Source organism: Cryptomeria japonica, chromosome 11, assembly GCF_030272615.1.
Source record: "Cryptomeria japonica chromosome 11, Sugi_1.0, whole genome shotgun sequence".
Taxonomy (NCBI): Eukaryota; Viridiplantae; Streptophyta; class Pinopsida; order Cupressales; family Cupressaceae; genus Cryptomeria; species Cryptomeria japonica.
This window is the reverse complement of record NC_081415.1, coordinates 263,097,625-263,117,891: the sequence shown is the minus strand read 5'-3', so window position 1 is coordinate 263,117,891 and position 20,267 is coordinate 263,097,625. Positions and strand designations below refer to the sequence as shown.

The window sequence follows — 20,267 nt, the reverse complement described above, 5'->3', positions numbered from 1 at the left end:
AATGAAGGGAAACCACTTGTAAAGTGTACATATGTAGGGACAAGTGCTGGAGATGATTTTCAATATGGTTGTCACCTTGTTCTAGGTGAGTTTTGGAGCAACCCAGCTAGAGGAAACAAGGTGAAATTGAAGTGCAAAGTGCAAGGGTGAATGCCAAACCACCATCTAATATTTTGGAGGGGTACATGAATTTAGAACAAATTTTCCAATGCAAGGAGAAGCCTTGACAAAATCATTTGATTCCCAAACACCAACTTGACCAGTCATTGTTGGTTAGAAGGCCTAGAAACCCTTCAAAACCCTCATTTTGGGGTTAGGACATTGTATGGTGGAGTAAGGAGCCCAAACCACAAAAATCACTTGAGGTTAGATGAGTCATTGAAGAAAATACAAACTTTCTATGGGGTCTTTTGGACCATTTTCACTCAAGCCCTAGAAAACCGGATTTTGGAGGCCTAATAGGGCTAATTCCTTGTAACCCTTTTCTAGGCAAAATATTGAAATCGGTAAGAAAGCTAATGATTGCAAACCTCAAATGGACTCAAAAGGCATTCAAAACATGTTAGTAGCCATCTCCACACGTCTGCATCTACTCACAACAATTGGAGGTCAATTTGACAAGTAGAAGCCAAGACAACCATAATGAGCACATGGGAAGCATTGTGAATTGGTAGGGTTCCTAGCTAAAACACTTGAAGCAAACACCTTGGAATGGTTAAGAAGCAAGCCCTAGAAGTGATTGAGAAAGACTTGGAGGTCTAGAGTGCAACTAGGCCTGAAGAGTTGGTGGAATTGAGCAAAACCAACTAGGTGAAGTGTTAGCAAACTAGGTGAACCCCATCAATGAGGTGCCCCTTGATAATCACACCCTTTCCAAGAGTGTGTAGATGTTCTTTGAGTGTGATACCTAGTATGTTGCCTAGACAAGACCTAGATTTTCATGTTGATCTAGTTCTAGGAGCAATGCCTATTTCACCAATGTCTTATAAGATGACCACTTATGAGCATTGTAAGCTGAAGTTGTAGCAAGAACTATTGGAAAATAGGCACATTCATCTTAGAATATTCTCTTGGGATGCACCTATCATCTTCATGAAGAAAAAATGATGGATCTTTTTGCTTTACATTAATTACTCACAATTAAATAAAGAATACTAGCATGCTTAAAACAAAAGTAAATACTCAACACCAATATTTGTTAGCACTACAAATAATGGCTTCTAGAATAGCATTATTGCATAAGCATCCTGTATGATCATATTGCATAAGCATAATGTATGATCATAAAGGAAGAATATATGATGAACACATGCTAGAGATTGACCAACAATACCTAAATAATTAAAATATATTTCTCCCATCTCATTTAATGTTATGTGGTATTGAAGATTCCTCATTGAAAGCCATTCCTTAATGTTTCATGACATAACAACAACATTATTTAGGAAATTTTGTTCCTTTAGAATATCAACAATATTCTTTTATATTATTTCAATAAAATCCATTATTTATACAATATTATTCCATGAAATGTTGACAATATTTAACTTTTTTTTAAATACAAAAACTATTAATTAAAAAAACTTTTTAAAATACCTAAGTTAAACTACTACATTTGACGAGTCTTCAGCCTATTTTGAAATCATATCAAAATTAGGTAGACTGCTATGGTCTTCCGACCATCCCTATTAGTATAGTATATTGATGTTGAGCATAAACTTTAAAAATAGCACCTACTGCAATAATAAAATTAAAATTCCCTTCAAACATTATTAAGCCTACAAAAAGTTGTCCTATTCGGATTAATTTATCGCACAGTCCGGTTGGCAATCTCCGTCGGATTAATCATCTTTCCCATGCTGCTATGTATCCGACGTTGAGAAGAGCCCACTCCGAGCTCGAAGAGTTTTCAGAAGAAGAAAACGATGGATTCTGCAGCTCACAAACACGTTCTTATGATTTGTGGAGACTACATGGAAGATTATGAGGTAGGATTCGATCAAGCCATTTTATCATATAACTGTCTTTTTGTTTCATAAAAAATAATTTAAAAAAAACTGAACTATGTTCGCAGGTAATGGTACCATTTCAGACCCTTCAAGCCTATGGAATCAAGGTGGATGCTGTTTGCCCCGGGAAAAAAGCTGGCGATAAATGCCCCACTGCTATACTTCAATTCTTTGGTCACCAGGCATGTTTTCTTAACTTATCTCTTTTTGACATTTCTTAAATATGTTCACAGGCTAGAACAATGTTACAATTTACTTTCCCCCTCATATTTGACAATTTATAATACATAAATGATTAACGATCCTCAGGTTCCTTCAAATTCGTTGGAAACTAGGACAGGTGTGATTAGAATTCCATATCTTATATTGTTCTATTTCCCTGTGTTTTAAGGATTTTTAAATTTTGTGATGTGACTTTCGTCGGATGCTAAAATCATAATAGGAAAGGAAAGGTCCTTTTAAGATCAATAATGCTTGCCGCTTTGCACACCTAATTGTGCATAGACTAGATGGTAGCTTATGGAGTCTACTTACCCACCTGACCGTGTTTAGACTATGGAGTGCACATACCCTACCTCATCAGCTTTCAAACTTTTGGCTCCCCTCATTCACTCAAGAAAGAAAGATAAGACGGAAAATGCATTTATAGTGCAATAGTATATCTTATTAGAGAAAGAGAAGAAGAGGAGGCTTTTTTTTTTGGGTAAGATTAAGTTAGCTGACTAGGGACCCCTTGGAAACCAATTTAGCAACCTGTGAAGCTAGGGTAAAGTCCATTTGGAAACAGAGTTTGTACCTCGTGAATGATAGTCTTGGTAAATAAGGGGAGAAAAGGAAGGATCCTTTTAAGTTCCACAATAACCGATGTCCTATGCCCCTAACTGTCCTAAAGTTGCAGGTAGCTTATACCTTGTGGGATGACCCTGCATTTCTGATCTTGCTTAGATTATGGGGGCACATACCATAACACTCGTAGGCTGCAAATTTGTGCCTCCCCTACTCGAGAAAAAGCTCTTCACTGCCAGGCCCACTCATGTGTACCTCGGGTTGAGTAATGCAATGAAATGATTTGAATTACATCCATGAGACTTACCTCTTGAAAAGACCATGAAGGTTATGTCCGCCTCAGACAGCATCAATAAAATAAGAAGCAAATCTTCTTCTAGTGTTTTCTATTAGAAACTCCCTTACATTCTTTATTAGATTGCCTCTTCAAATAAGTATTTATAACTTGGTAGAAGATAGAATCAAGGTTGCAGTTGCACAGACACTATCCCAAAAGAGTTAGAGGGAAAAATAGGGATTCTGATTATGGATCACAGAGTGTGATCCAAAATGTTGATGCAAAAAATTACACACAATCAAAACCAGAAACATCTACAATAGCTATTATGGATTCTGAAAAATTAATACATTAAAATAGGGATCCTGTTAAAGTATGCAAGCTATATGGGACTGCTTTGCAAGCCATAGCCAAGGACTGATCTCAAAGGAAGGAATGCCCATCAGGGTTGCTGTAAGAATGCAGATCAGATCCAAGGGCTTCTGCCAAAGATACAAGCCGGACAGGACTGCTGTCAAGGACATACATGAGGGCCAAGGGCTGTTGTCAGGAATTTCAAAGGAAGAGTAAAAATAAGATACGAAATCTGAAGGAATTGTGGTAGTTTGGGTGAATGTGGATCTTCTCAAGGTCTAGCTCCTCAGTATCATCAAGTTTGGGGTAGATGAATGATTGAATTTTGAAGGTATTTGAAGAGAGGGAAGTAGTCGCCTTTCAATTTGCTATTGGTGTGGAGATGGCATGCATATGTCTTAAGAGAGCATAATAAACTGAGTAGAACAATATAGGTGGATTGAGGATGATGCGCAAGGAAAATCACCAAAATGGAGGGAATAATCCAATAATTGGAAGATTTGTCACATGTAAGATAAACAAGTTTAATCATGGGAATAAGAGTACACATTCCTTAGCAAAGATAAGGTGTAAGATAGGGTATTCTCCATTAGTATTTATTTTGGTTACTATGGAAATCAGTTAGTCCATACATATTTTCTTGTTTAATTTTGGCAAAGAAGCATTCTTTAACTCATACAAGAATTCAAGAAAATGCAGTACATCTTACCTTTGTCCTTGAGGGTGCCATCTTTTTCTTATTGATGCCTCTTCGAATTATCAGCAGAAACAGACCTCAGCTGCCTCTTCGAATAATCAGCAGAAACAAAGTCCAGCAGAGAGGTCTGCTTTTCCATTTGACAAGCCTTCCGACCAGAAGTAGGTGGCCGTGGGATTTGAACCCCTGATGCTCCGCCTCTGATGCTGGTCATAAAGACCAAATCATTCCGCTTTATAGTAAGCGTGTGAATCTAGCCTTAAGCTCATCTTCGTCTTGATGGCTGTTATACAGCTGCCTCTTCCAATAACCAGCAGAAACAGAGCCCTTTTGCATTTGATAACTATTTCGCTTAGAAGTTTAGTATCTTTTGTATATGATATATGTCTACACAAATACAATAGAGAAAACTGCAATCTTCAACTGCATACTGGGCGTACCCAGCACACTCAATGACTCATTGAGCTGGTAGCAGCAAAAATCTTTGTTGGAAAAAATTGACAACTAAAAAATATAAGATTTTTCAAAAAATGAGGATTTTATCGAGAAAAATTTAGATTTTAAAAAAGATAAAAAAATGACAACAAAAAAAGGAGTAGAAAATGTAGCCTTTTCATCAGTTCTCTCGGTGATGGACCTCCCATCCGGCTCTAAAATCTGGAACAACATCTTAAAATGCAAAAATGCCATTATGGATAACCTCCAATGGCAAATTGGTGATGGGAATAACATAAGATTTTGGGAGGATGTTTGGATTGGAGATAGCCCCTTAAATTTGTATCCTGGCCTAAGTGAATTTACAAACCTTCTGCAAGAGTCACTTTAGCCTTATTGTAAAAGACTACATCTCCCCTCAACAAATATGGAAAAGTATTGCTCTATGCTGCCTAAATCAACCATTCTTAACCCAAAAAGCTCTTGAGCTCCAGATTGAAATTGACAAAATCAGAATTCCACTATTTCCTAGAGCAGATAGTTTCATCTACAAGGACAACAAAGGTGATTTTTTGGTCAAATCTGCTTATATGGCACTGCTGAGGAATTAACTGCCCCGTGGACCCTGGCAGAAGATTTGGAACCCCCACCTGATAACTATAATCAACTTATTTTGATGGACGACTTTACATGGTAAGATCTTTACTCAGGACAATCTGGTCAAAAGAGGATTTCAAATTCCTAATCGGTGTCCTCTTTGTAAAGAGGAGGAAGAATCCATTTTGCACCTTATGCTAAATTGTAAGTCTGCAATTGAAATGTGGACTAAAGTCCTTTAGAAGCTTGAAATTCCATGGGTTAGAAACGGTGAGCTTCAGCATTTAATTGATGAATGGAGAAGCCCTTCCTATAACCTAATAATTGATCAACTCTGGAAACAAATTCCCCCCCATGTCTACTGGAGTCTATGGAAGGAGAGGAACAACCGAATTTTTAGAGACTCTGATAACTCTCTTGAGTCCGTCTTTATACTTTGTGCAAATCAGTCCTTGAAAATCTTTCTGTCACAACAGGAAAATGTCCACGTCATCCCCCAACTAAGTATGATGAGAGAGTGGGAAAAAATGGGGTTTGCCCAAAGATTTCGCCATCTTTGACAACTCCAAAATAATGGCCAAAAATATTACTAAATGGTCCCCCCCAATCAAAATTGGTGCAATCTAAACTTTCATGGGGTGGCGAAGCAGGAGAAGGCAGCTGGGGGAGGTCTGATTAGAGGTGCTGAAGGGAAACTGATTGCAGCTTTCTCAAGGAACCTTAATGGCCTCACTAACAATCAGGCAGAATGCATGGCACTCTACTGGGAGATCAAAATTGCCGTTTCTTTGAATATAAAATCCTTGGCCATTGAAGGTGATTCAAAGTTGGTCATAGATGGTGCTGGTGGATTATCTAATGTGGGTTGGAAAATGGTTGATATCATAAATGACATCAACAAACTTCTTTTCGGTCTAGACAATTTCACTATCACCCACATATTTAGAGAGGGGAATAGATGTACTGATTCTATGGCGGCTCTTGGCCTTCATCTGGAAGGTATTAGAGTTTGGAGGAAATGGGAGTCTCTTCTTGGCCGGATTTGAAAACTCCTCATAGAGGAGAGCAATATGCTAGATTGAGGATCAGACTATAATATATAGATAGCAAAATCAGAAAACCAAAAATCAATGCACATAAAGAACACCAGAATACCCTGGGAAAACCTCCCTCTTGTAGGTGAAAAACCCAACAATAATCTCAGATATTATTAGGCAAAATCAGTATAAATCTTTACAAGTCTGCTTCAACACTTGAAGCACTTGACCAGCAGAATATGCACAGTAGAGTGATAGATTCAAAACTAGGTCACAACAGTATTATGGACTTATCTGCAAAACACTTGAATGTTGATCAAGGAAGACAAACACCATTCGCTGATAATGAAGAAGATTCTCAGCCTCTGAATGGACTCGCTGTCTTGGAAGAAGTTCGCTGTCCCTAAGAGATAGTTCGCTGTCCTTACGAGAGAATTCGCTGTCCTAAGAAGATATTTGCTGACTGTAGATGCTATTTGCTGATCACTGCTGAATGAATGTATTCTCTGATAGTTTCTGAAGGAGACTGTTGTGTGGAATGAATGTATCATAAGCATGAATGATGCTTTGTATATATATGTGACATAGCCTCCCAATTTACCTAGGTCGGCTTTATTGTTTTGGCGCCAAGAATAGGATTAGACCTATAGATTACAAGTTACATTCATATTGGTCCTGTCCAATACAATTACAAGTTACATATCGGTGTTGCTTAATGACAAGTTACATATGACGCCCAATTAGGGCCAGACTTACGTAAAGTCAAATTGAATCAATAATAAGCCTAAGGCCGACAGGCCAGTTAATTGCCAAGAGTACTAGGTCGGCCCTAGAAGGGATCCGACCTAGCTACAAACATCAACACTCCCTCTTAGCTAGGGAGGAGACCTTCTCAAGATCCGAGATACATGGCTACTCCCATGAAAGATGCAAATGAACACCATCACCATGGCTACTCCTATGAATGGAATTACAAACGAACACAACCACCATGGCTACTCCCAGAGGGTGGGTCCATCATGGCTACTCCCATGAATGGAAACCAAATCACGTTCACCATAGCTACTCCCAGAGGGTGAACAAAAACAAGTGCTATGACATCCACCATGCCTACTCGCAGAGGGTGGAAGGGGGCTTTCACCTCAAACTTCTCCCAGAGAAGAGTGCATTACCACCATGCCTACTCACAGAGGGTGGAACAAGGGCTTTCACCGTAAACTTCTCTCGCAAAGAAGAATGCATTAACAAGAGATTGCACCTCAAACTTCTCCCTCACAGAGAAGAACTCATTAACAAGGGATTGCAACTCGAACTTCTCTCTCACAGAGAAGAACTCATTAACAAGGGCTTTCACCTCAAATCTCTCCATCACAGAGAAAAATGCATTAACCAAATCTTCATGATGACGTGGCTCCCTCTGAAGCTAAAAATGTCAGGCTCCCTCTAAAGCTGAAATGTCGAGCTCCCTTTGAAGCTGAAAAAAATGACATTTCCTCCTTTTAGAATAAGAACCCTTTTGAGTTGACATTTGACCTTGGCTCCTCCTGAGGTGTCCCTATGTCAACTTCCGCAGAAGAAGCTAGAGGAGTAGACCTAGATTTGCACTCTCGAGCAATGTGGCCATACTTGTCACACCTAAAACATTGAATGTAAGATAAGTCCCTTTTCGGAGCAGAATTTGGACCTCTGTCACTATCCCTCTTTCTTCTTTTGCCTCTTTCCATAGAAGTGTGTGTAGCAAGGACTTGATTTTCCACATCATAATGACTATGCTCAATTCCTCTTGATATCAACCTCAACTCTTCTTGAATTGGAGTTTCTATTCTTGATCTTCAGGCTCAGGCTGATCTTTTCCTTCTACAAACTGAAGTAGATCATTCTCTTCAAGTGCAATAAGGACTCTAACCTTCCACGAGGTGAAGTTCAAAGCTCCGTCAAGTCTATCTTCAAACTTCAAACCAATCACCATCTTCAATGCTGGAAATGGCGTGAAGAAGGAGCGTTGCTATCACAAAGTCTGATCACAACTGAATCAACCTTAGCTTTGATACCATGTTAGATTGAGGATTAGACTGTAACATATAGATAGCAAAATCAAAAACCAAAAATCAATGCACATAAAGAACACCAAAATACCTTGGGAAAACCTTCCTCTTGGAGGTGAAAAACCCAACAATAATCTCAGATCTTATTAGGAAAAATCAGTATAAATCTTTACAGGTCTGCTTCAACACTTGAAGCACTTGACCAGCAGAATATGCACAGTAGAGTGATAGATTCAAAACTAGGGCACAACAGTATTACTGACTCATCTGCAAAACACTTGAATGCTGATCAAGGAAGACAAACACCATTCGTGGATAATGAAGAAGATTCATAGCCTCTGAATGGACTCGCTGTCTTGGAAGAAGTTCGCTGTCCCTAAGAGATAGTTCGCTGTCCTTACAAGAGAATTCGCTGTCCTAAGAAGATATTTGCTGACTGTAGATGCTATTTGCTGATCACTGCTGAATAATGTATTCTCTGATTGTTGCTGAAGGAGATCGATGTGTGGAATGAATGTATCATAAGCATGAATGATGCTTTGTATATATATGTGACATAGCCTCCTAATTTACCTAGGTCGGCTTTATTGTTTTGGCGCCAAGAATAGGATCAGACCTATAGATTACAAGTTACATTCATATAGGTCTTGTCCAATACAATTACAAGTTACATATAGGTGTTGCTTAATGACAAGTTACATATGACGCCCAATTAGGGCCAGACTTACACAAAGTCAAGTTGAATCAATAATAAGCCTAAGGCCGACAAGCCACTTAATTGCCAAGAGTACTAGGTCAGCCCTAGAAGGGATCCGACCTAGCTACAAACATCAACACAACACTGCTTCCTAATTATGATGCAATCCAAATTTTTTTGTCTTCTCTCTATCTTTCTCCTGCTTCTTGGCCTTTCCTGTGACCGAGAAAGCTCCAGTGTTTCAACTCGAAGTCTGAGTTTGATGAGGGTGGCACAATTTTTAAATCCCTTCACTAGGCAAGCGGGTAAAAGCAAAAGGATGGACGGCGTGGCAATAAATTCAAATCTCATGACTAAGCAAGATAAAGATGATAGGTGGGAGGAGGACATGGCAATGAATCCTAATAATTGTAGGTTGCGCCCAACGAATCATGATAAGCTTCGTAACCACGAGCTCGTTTCAATTATAGGATGACATCACCATATTGATACCACAAAAAGATAATTGGTCATCCGAATGGTGATAAGATTTTGCAAGATCGGGCACATTTAATCGCCTTCAGTCTTTTGAAAGGATTAACCTTTTGGCACATGTGGAGTGTTACCGCAAGGAATGGAAAAATCAATTGCTTGTGCATTGTCGTGATGGCCTCGTTAACCACACACCTTTTACAAGTTTTGTAAAAGGTAATTTCCTTTCCGAAAAGAACAGTGAGAGCAATAATTTTTCTAATTGTGAGAAGTTAACTTCTACTAAAGGTGACAATATGGGTGGTGAAAGAGTGACGATGAAACCAGACAAGCATGAAGAATTCATGTCCAAGGAAGCGGTTTGGCACATATGTAAAGAGGGTGGGGTTGCCCAGTTCATTGAATCAATGAATGGGCATGATGCAATCCTCTCCATTCAATTTGCCTCTTTCTAGACGAAACACAGAGTGACTATCAGAGGGATTTCCTTCGAGATCAATGAGGATGTTATTACTAAGGCGATAGGGCTATCCACGAAGGGAAGGAAGTGGAAAAAAACTAGTAGGTTTATAGACACTAAGAGCCTAAACTAGTTCTTCAGAGAAGAAGAGAACTCGGTCAAGCTTCATGGTGGATTTGATAGGGAGGAGCTATCGGACCCATGGGATTAGGTATGTCTCATGATTCATGAAATACTTTACACTGGAGGGAAGGTTTAAAGTTTTCTACTACTATCATTTCCCTATGCTTAACTACTTCTGTAACAACTCTAGAATTTCCTTCCCTTTCTTCCTCCTCCACTCCCTAGAAAATGCTATTCTGGAGGTAGTAGACTGTGCCAAATCCGAGGGCAAAAAGCCCATTCCTATCCACCAAAGCCTCATCTTTCGCCTTTATTGCTTCCACTTAGCTCTTTGGCCTCCACACCTTATTGTTGTTCATGAAGCGGCTATTTCACTTGCCTCCTCCTTAAATGTTATAGATATCCCAGGCCCTAGTCGAAAGAAAGGAATAAGGAGACCAAACCTTTGCTCCCAACAGAGATAGCCTCAAACCCTGACTCACAAAACCCTTGATTCTGGCACTACGACGAAGACAAAGAAAACCCCCCTGCTAACTTGGAGAATTCCAAGTCCAAAAAACCAAAGTCATTTTGCAGGAGGTGGACTTGGAGGAGGATATGGCGGAAGATACCAGTACCCCTAGGCACTTCAATAGACTTGCCTCTAGGTAGCGCTCGGGGGGTAGGAAAAGAATCATCGACAAGTCGGGCTCCAAAGCGGACGGGGATCACGATATTGAAGAAATTGTCAAGGAATGTCAAAAGGTCTTGGCGAATAAGGTGGAGGAAGGGTGACGAGGATTCTGGTACCGCCAACAATTCAACCCACATCTTGGATTCTACTAATGTTGCACCTATCGATCTCACTCAGGAGATGATGCCTAATGAGGAAGATGAAGCGGTCAAAGCTCCGGAAGGGACCTGTCGAAAAGCTCAGGAAGGGACCTGTTCTAAGTGCTCGGAGTTGAAAGCCAAACTGATCAAAACAAATGAGAGGCTGACTGACTTGGAAAGAAAAATGGGCTCCTTCTCCAGATTCGGGCTCATAGTCATGCACAGTTTTGCCACCACGCTTTGCTTGTTGCATCAGGACTTGGTGGGCCAGAAGGGCAAGGACGATGAAAGTTGTAGGGAACTTTACAAGTTCTTGATAGAAGACTGGGCGAATGTCTTTCAGCAAGCTGGATGCAAAATCCACAGGAACCGTTAGGGCTTCGTCCCGATTTTAGTTCTTTTTGCTTTATGCCATTTTGGTTGGGGTTTTCAAAACTCTTTATAACTATTACAGTAGTTTAGTTTGTGTTTTTAAGACTGTTATTTTGAACCTCTCGGATGTCTATTATTGTTAATTTTCTCTGCTATTGGTGTGTTTGTTTACTGGTAGTCTGGATTTAATACGCTGATACTAGAGTTTTGTTTTGCAGCCATTGGGCTTTTGCATCTTTGGGCCAGCACCCAGTTTTTGCTGCTTTTAATATCGAAAACATGTAGCCTTTTAAATTTAAAGGCATCTCGATAGCATAGAGATGTGGAGAGCAAATAAAATTGAGAGTTTAGCTTATTAATTATAGAATATAAATTTTTGTTATTAATGCTCATATCACCAATTACATTGCATTGCACAATGCTAGTGCATAAATGATAACTATATGCTAATAGTTTTCAAATTTTCAATTGCAATCTATTTTGTACCAAGTCAACCTACAAGCTAAGTACAAAGTTTGAAAGAAAAACATAGCTACTAACTTTTGGTCATACAAAGAGAGCCCCATTATGATGGGGTGGATGGAGCAGATGTAATGTCCCTACTTTGAAATATAATTTAATAATAATAATAATAAAATTAAATTACAAAAGAATAAAAATAAAATTAAAATATAAAAGATGAGGCCTTGACGCCAAAAGCTAACAAGGCCGACATAAATGGTTAAAGGATGCTAGAGGCACATATATATGCGAAGTCAATGTCATTGTAATTACACACAATCAGTGATTACATTCCTATTCGGCATTCTACAGCAAATTACTTCTGTGATCTGCGAATCATCTTCTAAGTCAGCAAAACATATTCCTAAGTCAGTGAAGCACATTCAGAGGTCAGCGAATCATATACAAAGGACAGCAAACGGTTCCTTCTGACAGCGAACATCATCTTGAAGACAATGAAAATCATTTGAGGGCAACGAACTATAATGTCCCTACTTTGAAATATAATTTAATAATAAATAATAATAATAAAAAAAAATACAAATGAATAAATATAAAAATTAAATTAAAATATAAGAGAATATAATTAGACATAATTAAAATTTGATTAAAGTTAATGAATGGTCAAAAGGCATGAAATGATAAGTTGTGACTCCCTTAAACGTGAGATATAAAAGGGAGAAGAGAAACTCATTTGAGGGGGGGAGAATTTGGAAAATGAGAAGTGCAGATCTGATTTAAATAAGAAATGCAGATCTGATTGTGGAAGGTTGTGTCCGTTCAAAGGGCAGAAAGAATGAAGAGTTGCACTCTTTCAAAGGGTGCTGATGGTGAAAGGGTGTGTCTCTTGCCGAAGGACATACATGATGAAGAGGTGTGACCTCTCCCTCACATTGAGAGATATAAAGGGAAGGAATCAAAAGCATCTAGTGACATCACCATTGATGAGATGAGATCAGAACTGTTATTGAGTTACAGGCAGTAACATTTGTGTTCTTGGTAGTATGCATGGGATGTGCTAAATATGTATGCTTAATATATGAAGCCTGATAATGTTGTTATACAAAATTTAGTATATTGACTGCAATATGTATGACAGTCATACTTAATTTCATATATATTATGAACACATGAGAAGTTAGTATACTTATAGTCTAAATCATGTTATTACTGTCAGTATTTAAGAAGATGGGAATGAGATGTTCCAAAGAGGGGCAGTCTAAATCCAAGCAATGGGTTAAGTCCCAAGATAGGGTGGGGATCAGCGACCCATAAGCCTTGAGGGTATAGACCCAAGATAGGTAAGGGCTTGCATCTGTAAACTTTGAGGGAACCTATTGTATTTGGTCTCTAAGCGCTTTGGTAACATACATAGACCGTTCTCCCTTAAAACTGAAGTAGTAGCAGGGTTTGATAACTATATTAAGAACTATGAATAATGAAATTAATCATCTAATGAAAAAAATAAATAAGAACTTGTTAATAACTAATTGAAGAATAACAATCAATTTTAGTATATTGAAATAGATCAAGTAGGGGACATTACAACAGAACAAACTCAAAAAATTCAATTGAATCACAAACATGAATTATTAAACACACAAAAAATATGAACACCGAAATTAATGTGCTGCAACACCAAAATATAATTTTATTGCCTGCAAAAATTGAGTAACATTTGCCTCTTTTAAAGAGGAATTTGGGAGCATATAGAAATTTCTGGAAAGAATCATAACATACAGTCTTTTGTATGACTGATGGAATTAACTTCCGTTTCAACGGTGGAATTGGTGGTAGACTGAAGTTAGCCAGTGGTTGCACGGTGGTACAAGTTTTTAGCATGCGGGAGAAATTACTACATTCTAACACTCCCCCTTAATTTCGACCACAAATGCTACTGCATGTACAATTCCTTGACTGTTGTCTTCTTTTGTCTCATTCTTTGTCTTTAGACTTTCTTGAACCTTCTTTTGCTTGACAGCTTCAAAACAACTCTTGATCTTCAGATCTTTCCTTTCTTTTTGCTTCTTTTAACTGCTACGACAGTCCTTCAAACCTTCAAAACTTCAATTTGAATCTTCTTGCAAACTCCCTATTTGTAGGCGTCTTGCTAGACAATATTTTCCTTTGACCTGAACATTCAAACCTTTGATGATCGTTCACATTCACATATGAAATTTTATACTTGAACAAATTTTTGAACATACTTGTAGTAGTTTGCCAACTAGATCCATAAGTCCATCCACAATCCATTTTCAGGCATTCATTCTTTAACTCTTTGTACTAACCATTGTTATCACAATGATTTTTCAATCCACAAATATTGCATGGATGGAGATCCCAACGTCTATCCTTCGTATGTCCTTTCCTGTTACAATGTGAACACTGAATACATTGCCTTCCTTGATCTGATTTGCTTGTACCTGGAACACTTGTATCATTCTTTCCTTTACCTATGACATACCTGCGACCTTCATATTTGGGCCTCATTATTGTTTCAATAGGTTTTCTCATTCCTTGTTCATGCTTGCCTAAGCCTTTACCTTTATATCCCATTTCTTTCATGATCTTCAAACCAACATTCATTTCATTGCCATTACATCTAACAATATTATCATCAAAACAACTAGAAGCTTTTGTATTAACAACATTACCATCTTACCATGACAATCTTTGTCACTAACATCTTCAACAAAGTTACACTTATCAAAAGGCAAACACAAATGTGCTACATGAAATATCACATACCAATGCCTTAGACTTCAAACATCCGTTCTCATCTTTCAATGTTTTGATTTCCTAAAATTGTAAATTATTTTATTCTTCTAATCTCTTAACATTTTCTTCCATATCTGCATTCTTTTTCTTAACCTCATCAAACAACTTTAACTTTTTCTCTAACTCTTTATTCTTCTCATCAAATTTAATCAATTCCTTTATCTGCAAAATATGTTCTTTCAACCACTTTAATTTTTCCTCTAGATCTTCAATTTTCTCTTTATAATCACTAATTTCATTTGAAATGTTATATTTTTCTGCTTATATCTGTACTTTACTTTACTTTTCTTCACTTCTATTAATTCTTCTTTTAAAAGATCTATCTCGGAAATTAGATTTATATTTTCCTTCAACACTCTTTTGCCTAATTTTCCCATTGAAATTCACAAATTTTAACTCACCTTGTATACTTGTTTAACTTTCTTTGATTCTGCAATCTTTCTATACCTGATTCGTCCTCCTTATAGATCCCTTGACTGTCTTCCTTGTCTTTTACTGAGGTGTCACCAATGATCTCCTTTCTTTTCTCTAACTATTCAATTGCCTTCATACTCTTCTATTCTCAAATGATGGTCTGGTCTTGACTAGCAATCTTTCTTCAGCAATATTGTATGATCTGGCAGCATTGATAAAAAAACTGTGATCTACTTCTTTAAGGCTTCCTCCAATTGTATTCTTGAAAACTTTGACGAACTTCTTAACTGCTTTGATCTTGGCTTGAATGACAGCTCCAACATCTCCAATTAGTGACCTTTTCTAAGGCGTCTCAAACTCCTCAAAACAAAATTCTTCACAGATTTGCAATCCTTCTGATTGTAGAGGGGCTTTAGACTCATCAATAAACAACTTTCTAATGACTGCGGCATTCTTCCTGAGAATTCAATTCTAGAATCTGGAACTTATTTTTCTTGGCTTTATTAGTGACCTTCTTTTGGATGGGCAGCGACTTCTCTCACAACTCCAAATCTAGCAATGGGTGGATCTTTAATGACTTTGATAATTTCTTTGCTTTCACCAACTTCCAGCGAACACCATAGACCTGATCCAACAGTCTCATGCCCAAGATCTATTCTCATGTTCTGAAACGACACTGATGGGGTGGATGGAGCAGAACAAACACAGAAAATTAAATTGAAACACACAGAAAATATGAACACAGAAATTAATGTGCTGCAGCACCAAAATATAATTTTATTGCTTGCAAATATTGAGTTACATTTGCCTCTTTTAAAGAGGAATTCAAGAACATATATAAATTTCTGGAAAGAATCATAACTTACAGTCTTTTGCATGACTGATGGAATTAACTGTTGTTTCAATGGTGGAACTGGTGGCAGACTGAAGTTAGCCGGTGGTTGCACCGTGGCAGAAGTTTCCAGCATGCGGGAGAAATTACTACATTCTAACTCATTAGAGGTTTGTAGGTCCTAATGATGAAACTCATGTTTGAGCCTCTCTTGCATCGGTCAACCACATCACTACCATATTTGTGCCTCATTAAGGAGATCATAAACATCACCATTGTCAAGGACATGATCAGTTGCAAACTACCTAGAATCTGGATCAATCTTGTTAAGGTCAATTGGCTGGTCCTCCTCACTAGTACCTAATTTTGTTCACAGAGAAATTTGATTTAGGAATTGAAAGTGAAGAAAACTATGATTACAATTTATAATTATTATTAAAAGGGTTTAAACTCTAAACTTTAGCTTTCATTAGCTTCAAGTGGAGGTCATGGTGAGTGAACATCAAGTCATTCATTTGTTCTTGTGTTAAATGGTTGTGTTTCTTGGAATGTATTGTTAAAAAACACTTCAAGTACACTCGCAAGGATATGAACCACATGGCTGTCTTAAAATGCACATTGCCATCTTTGAAGATAATTGACTTCTTGGCCACAAAAATCCCACCATTACACTAAAAAATACAAATTATTTTGAGAAGACATCATTTAAGATCTACTATTAGCTTAACACCTTTATTTTACATGTCCACAATAAAGGGAGAATGGCAAGAGTTTATGGAGCTTACTTGATTTGAGGACCTTTGTGCTTTGAGTGACAACCATACTTGAGAAAAATTTCCTTTCTTACTTGTATTTTGGTAGCTTTGCCATAATGATATGCAATTTTTTTGGGGTAGGAGACATTTTCTCCATGTACATGAGTAGATTGTGTGTGACCTCAACATCATCTTTGAATTAAGGACTATAGAGCAACATTGAATTTAGATAGTATCCAATGATATGAAGAGTGGATTGCATCTATCAATCCTATCTACTATCAGTTATATCCTACAATGGTATATATTCGTACTTGTTATTTTCCATCCTACCTCTCATCACCTCCTTGGCTCTATCCATTGCCTCATTTAAATAGCCGATGGAGGATTCTTTCCCTCCTCTAGTTGTAAAACTTTTTCTAGAGGTTTTTAAAAATTCGACAAGCTATTCAACTGCATCCCAAAAAAGCATAGGAAAAATGCACTTTGCCACTAATTTGCCATTTGTTTGATTTGTGAAGTGAGACTCCATCCACTCACTTGAAATGAACATTTGGCTCTACCAAGGAGTTTGCAATGCAAGGAAGTGCTTAACAAATCTTGTCACCCCTAGTCAAACTAGCTCCTTGCCCTCTGTGAAGAAGCACATCATACACAACACCCTCATGTGATCGTAGATGAACTTGTAAGAATGTGAGCCTTTGCAATGCTTCTTAATCTATTTACATAGATGAACTTGGTAATAATGTGAGCCTTTTGCAATACTTCTTAATCTATTCATGTTTTCCAATGTCTTATAAGGTTAGATCAAGGTAGTGTGCTGTAAATGAGCTTCAAAAACATAGTAGGATACTTGTCCATAAGGAGTCTCCCAACAACACAAGAAACAAGATTGTCTATAATAAATTGAACTACATTTGATGGCCTTATATCCATGAACACCTTGTCAAACAACTTAGAGTAGTATACTCACAGATTTGATCCTATTTGATACATCAACATATTTCTAAAAGATCTTGCCAATATCCCTAGGAACTTGATGAGTGTTCCATTCCTTCTATTTGTCTATCCATTTGACATTATGTTGCATCCAAACTTTGCTAACTGATGTTCATTAACAATATCCTCAACATCTTGTATTGCATAATTGAGTATATTGACCCTCAATATCTCATGGGAACTAAAGCCATAGATTAAAGAAACCTTGAGGGTCTACATTGCCTCCTTCCTATGCACGAAAAAGTTCTCTCTGATGAAACTCTATTATACATCAGTTTACTGTTGCACTGTACAAGAGCCTCTGTTAAATTCTGCGCTAAACCGACAAACCTTATTCTTTTGACACTAACAACATTCAACACTTGACTTTCACTCAAAATTTAATTACACACTTTTAATACTGTGCAAACGTGGAAGATATCTACCTACCTTGCTTGTCTCTAGGACATTAAGCTGTAGGATGTTTGTGCATTCTACATTTTTTGTTGAAAATTGGCAGATCTGTAGAACTGATAGTGAGTTTACAAAATGATAACAGAAGGGGAGGTTTTTTATGCACCATAAATGATAAGGTATTTATGTTGAGTTTCATTACTTTCAAAAGTTATTTGCATAGATATTGGATAGGATTTGTGCTACCTATTAGGCTTTAAATTTTGAATATCAGCTCTTAATAAGGCACTGATAAATATGAATATCTGATCCAAACTAGGCTCTGCTTATTGTGTATTGCAGACTTACTCAGAGCTACGAGGTCACAATTTTGAATTGACAGCAACATTTGATTATATTGATGTAAAGATGTACGATGGGTTGGTGATTCCTGGAGGACGGGCACCTGAGTACCTAGCTCTAAATGAATCTGTTCTTGAACTGGTTAAGCATTTTTTTGATTCAAACAAACCCATTGCTGCTATCTGTCATGGGCAATTGATTCTTGCTGCTGCAGGTGTGTTAAAAGAGAAAATGTGTACGGCATATCCTGTTGTAAAGCCTGTTGTTGTTGCTGCAGGGGGGGTATGGAAAGAACCAGAGGCATTATCAGCATGCTGCATTGATGGTAATTTGATCACCAGTGCAGCTTGGCACGGACACCCTGAATATATAAGCCTTTTCTTGAAGTCACTGGGAGGAAAGGTTACTGGCACAGGGAAACGTGTTCTTTTTCTCTGTGGGGTAGGCATTTGCTTCTTTGATTGTTTATATTAGTCCGTGAGCATGGAAATTAATTTTTTCTGTTTTGCAAAACTTAGAACCTTGTGATCTCTTTTAGATTTTGATTTGTTTTTTCTCCTCCGGCTGGCCAATCTGTATGGATATATTAGAGCCCAAGTGCAACATATTTGTCTATTGAATGAATCTCTGGTCCATTGATCTCTTCTTGACACTTTTATAATCATGTTCTCCTTTTTTATGTAGGACTACATGGAAGATTATGAAATTATTGTTCCATTCCAAGCTTTGCAATCTTTAGGCTGCAATGTTGATGCTGTTTGCCCGGGCAAGAATGTTGGGGACACATGCCTAACTGCTATCCATGATTTTGAAGGTGACCAAACATATAGTGAAAAACCAGGCCATAAATTCACTCTCAATGCTAATTTCGAAGATGTCAAGGTTGAAGACTTCGATGCTTTGGTAATTCCTGGAGGTCGTGCTCCTGAATATCTTGCATTAAATGACAAGGTTTTATCCATTGTAAAGCTATTTGCAGAAAGTAAAAAACCAATTGCCTCAATTTGTCATGGGCAGCAGATACTAGCAGCAGCAAACATACTCAAGGTAAGTTTTTTTTGCATAAAATGGCAACTTTACTTATACCATGATTCAATGTTATGAATACATGTGCTTGGAAAGTGTATTATTTCATGTACGAGTTGAAATGTTGTTTCACAGGGAAAAAGGTGTACAGCATACCCGGCAGTAAAACTTAATGTATTGCTTGCTGGTGCTGAATGGATGGAGCCAGAACCAATAACTAAATGCTTTACAGATGAGAACCTAGTGACAGCAGCAGCTTGGCCTGCACATCCTGAATTTATCTCCCACATTATGGTATTGTTAGGAATTAGTGTATCATTTTGAACTGATAGTCATGTTACCTAAGAACTAATTGTACTTTGTATGTGCAAAAATTCTTTGTTGTATGGACCTGCTGAGTGTAATATGTAATAGAACTCTCTATTAATATGCATCAGTGTAATTGGGACACACATTTCCTGACTCTTGGGAATGTCCTTATCTCAAATATTCTTGAATACTGCAAGTTGCAGGTACTTAAAAGGATATTGAGAAAAATGAATAACATATTCTCTTTGAGCTTGGGGAAATCTTGTGTGAATTCATGAATTGCTTTAACTTAGTGTGAAGTCCACGAACCTGGTGCTGCTCAGTGCAAAATAAGATGCCGCAACAAATAAACAAAAGTAACTGTTTCCTTAAGAATACATGGCACTAAATGATGTTGCTCAAGAAAGAAATGTCTCAGTAAAATTACGCATCTGACATCGAATTAAAAATGTTCAATAGGTAGAAGACTTTCACCAGCTCCTTATTCATAGTTCTAGAATCAACAAATAGAATTCAAAGTAAACCCCCAAATATTTTACTACTCTAATAGGTATATTATTTATGTTTTATGTAGGTATATTATTTATGCTTTAAATTGCTATTGGTCTAGAAACTTACCATTAATGTTTAATAGTGGGCCTCACTGTGGTAGCTCATTTTTTTTAATCAAATCCTCCTTCTATCAGATTTATGTTGGTGTCAAATCTACCCTTCTTTGTGTCTTCTTATAATATTTTGATTAGGG

General features: G+C 37.5%; 1 protein-coding gene across 1 annotated transcript; it reads left to right on the top strand.

Moving 5' to 3' along the window:
• The first annotated feature begins 1,809 nt into the window (after positions 1–1,809).
• On the top strand, positions 1,810–19,774 carry LOC131069709 (protein DJ-1 homolog D). The gene is made up of 5 exons (XM_058005242.2): positions 1,810–1,988; positions 2,075–2,191; positions 18,188–18,628; positions 18,872–19,234; positions 19,349–19,774. The coding sequence occupies exons 1-5, from the start codon at positions 1,926–1,928 to the stop codon at positions 19,535–19,537; spliced, it is 1,173 nt and encodes a 390-aa protein (XP_057861225.2). The 5' UTR covers positions 1,810–1,925; the 3' UTR covers positions 19,538–19,774.
• Positions 19,775–20,267: the final 493 nt, after the last annotated feature.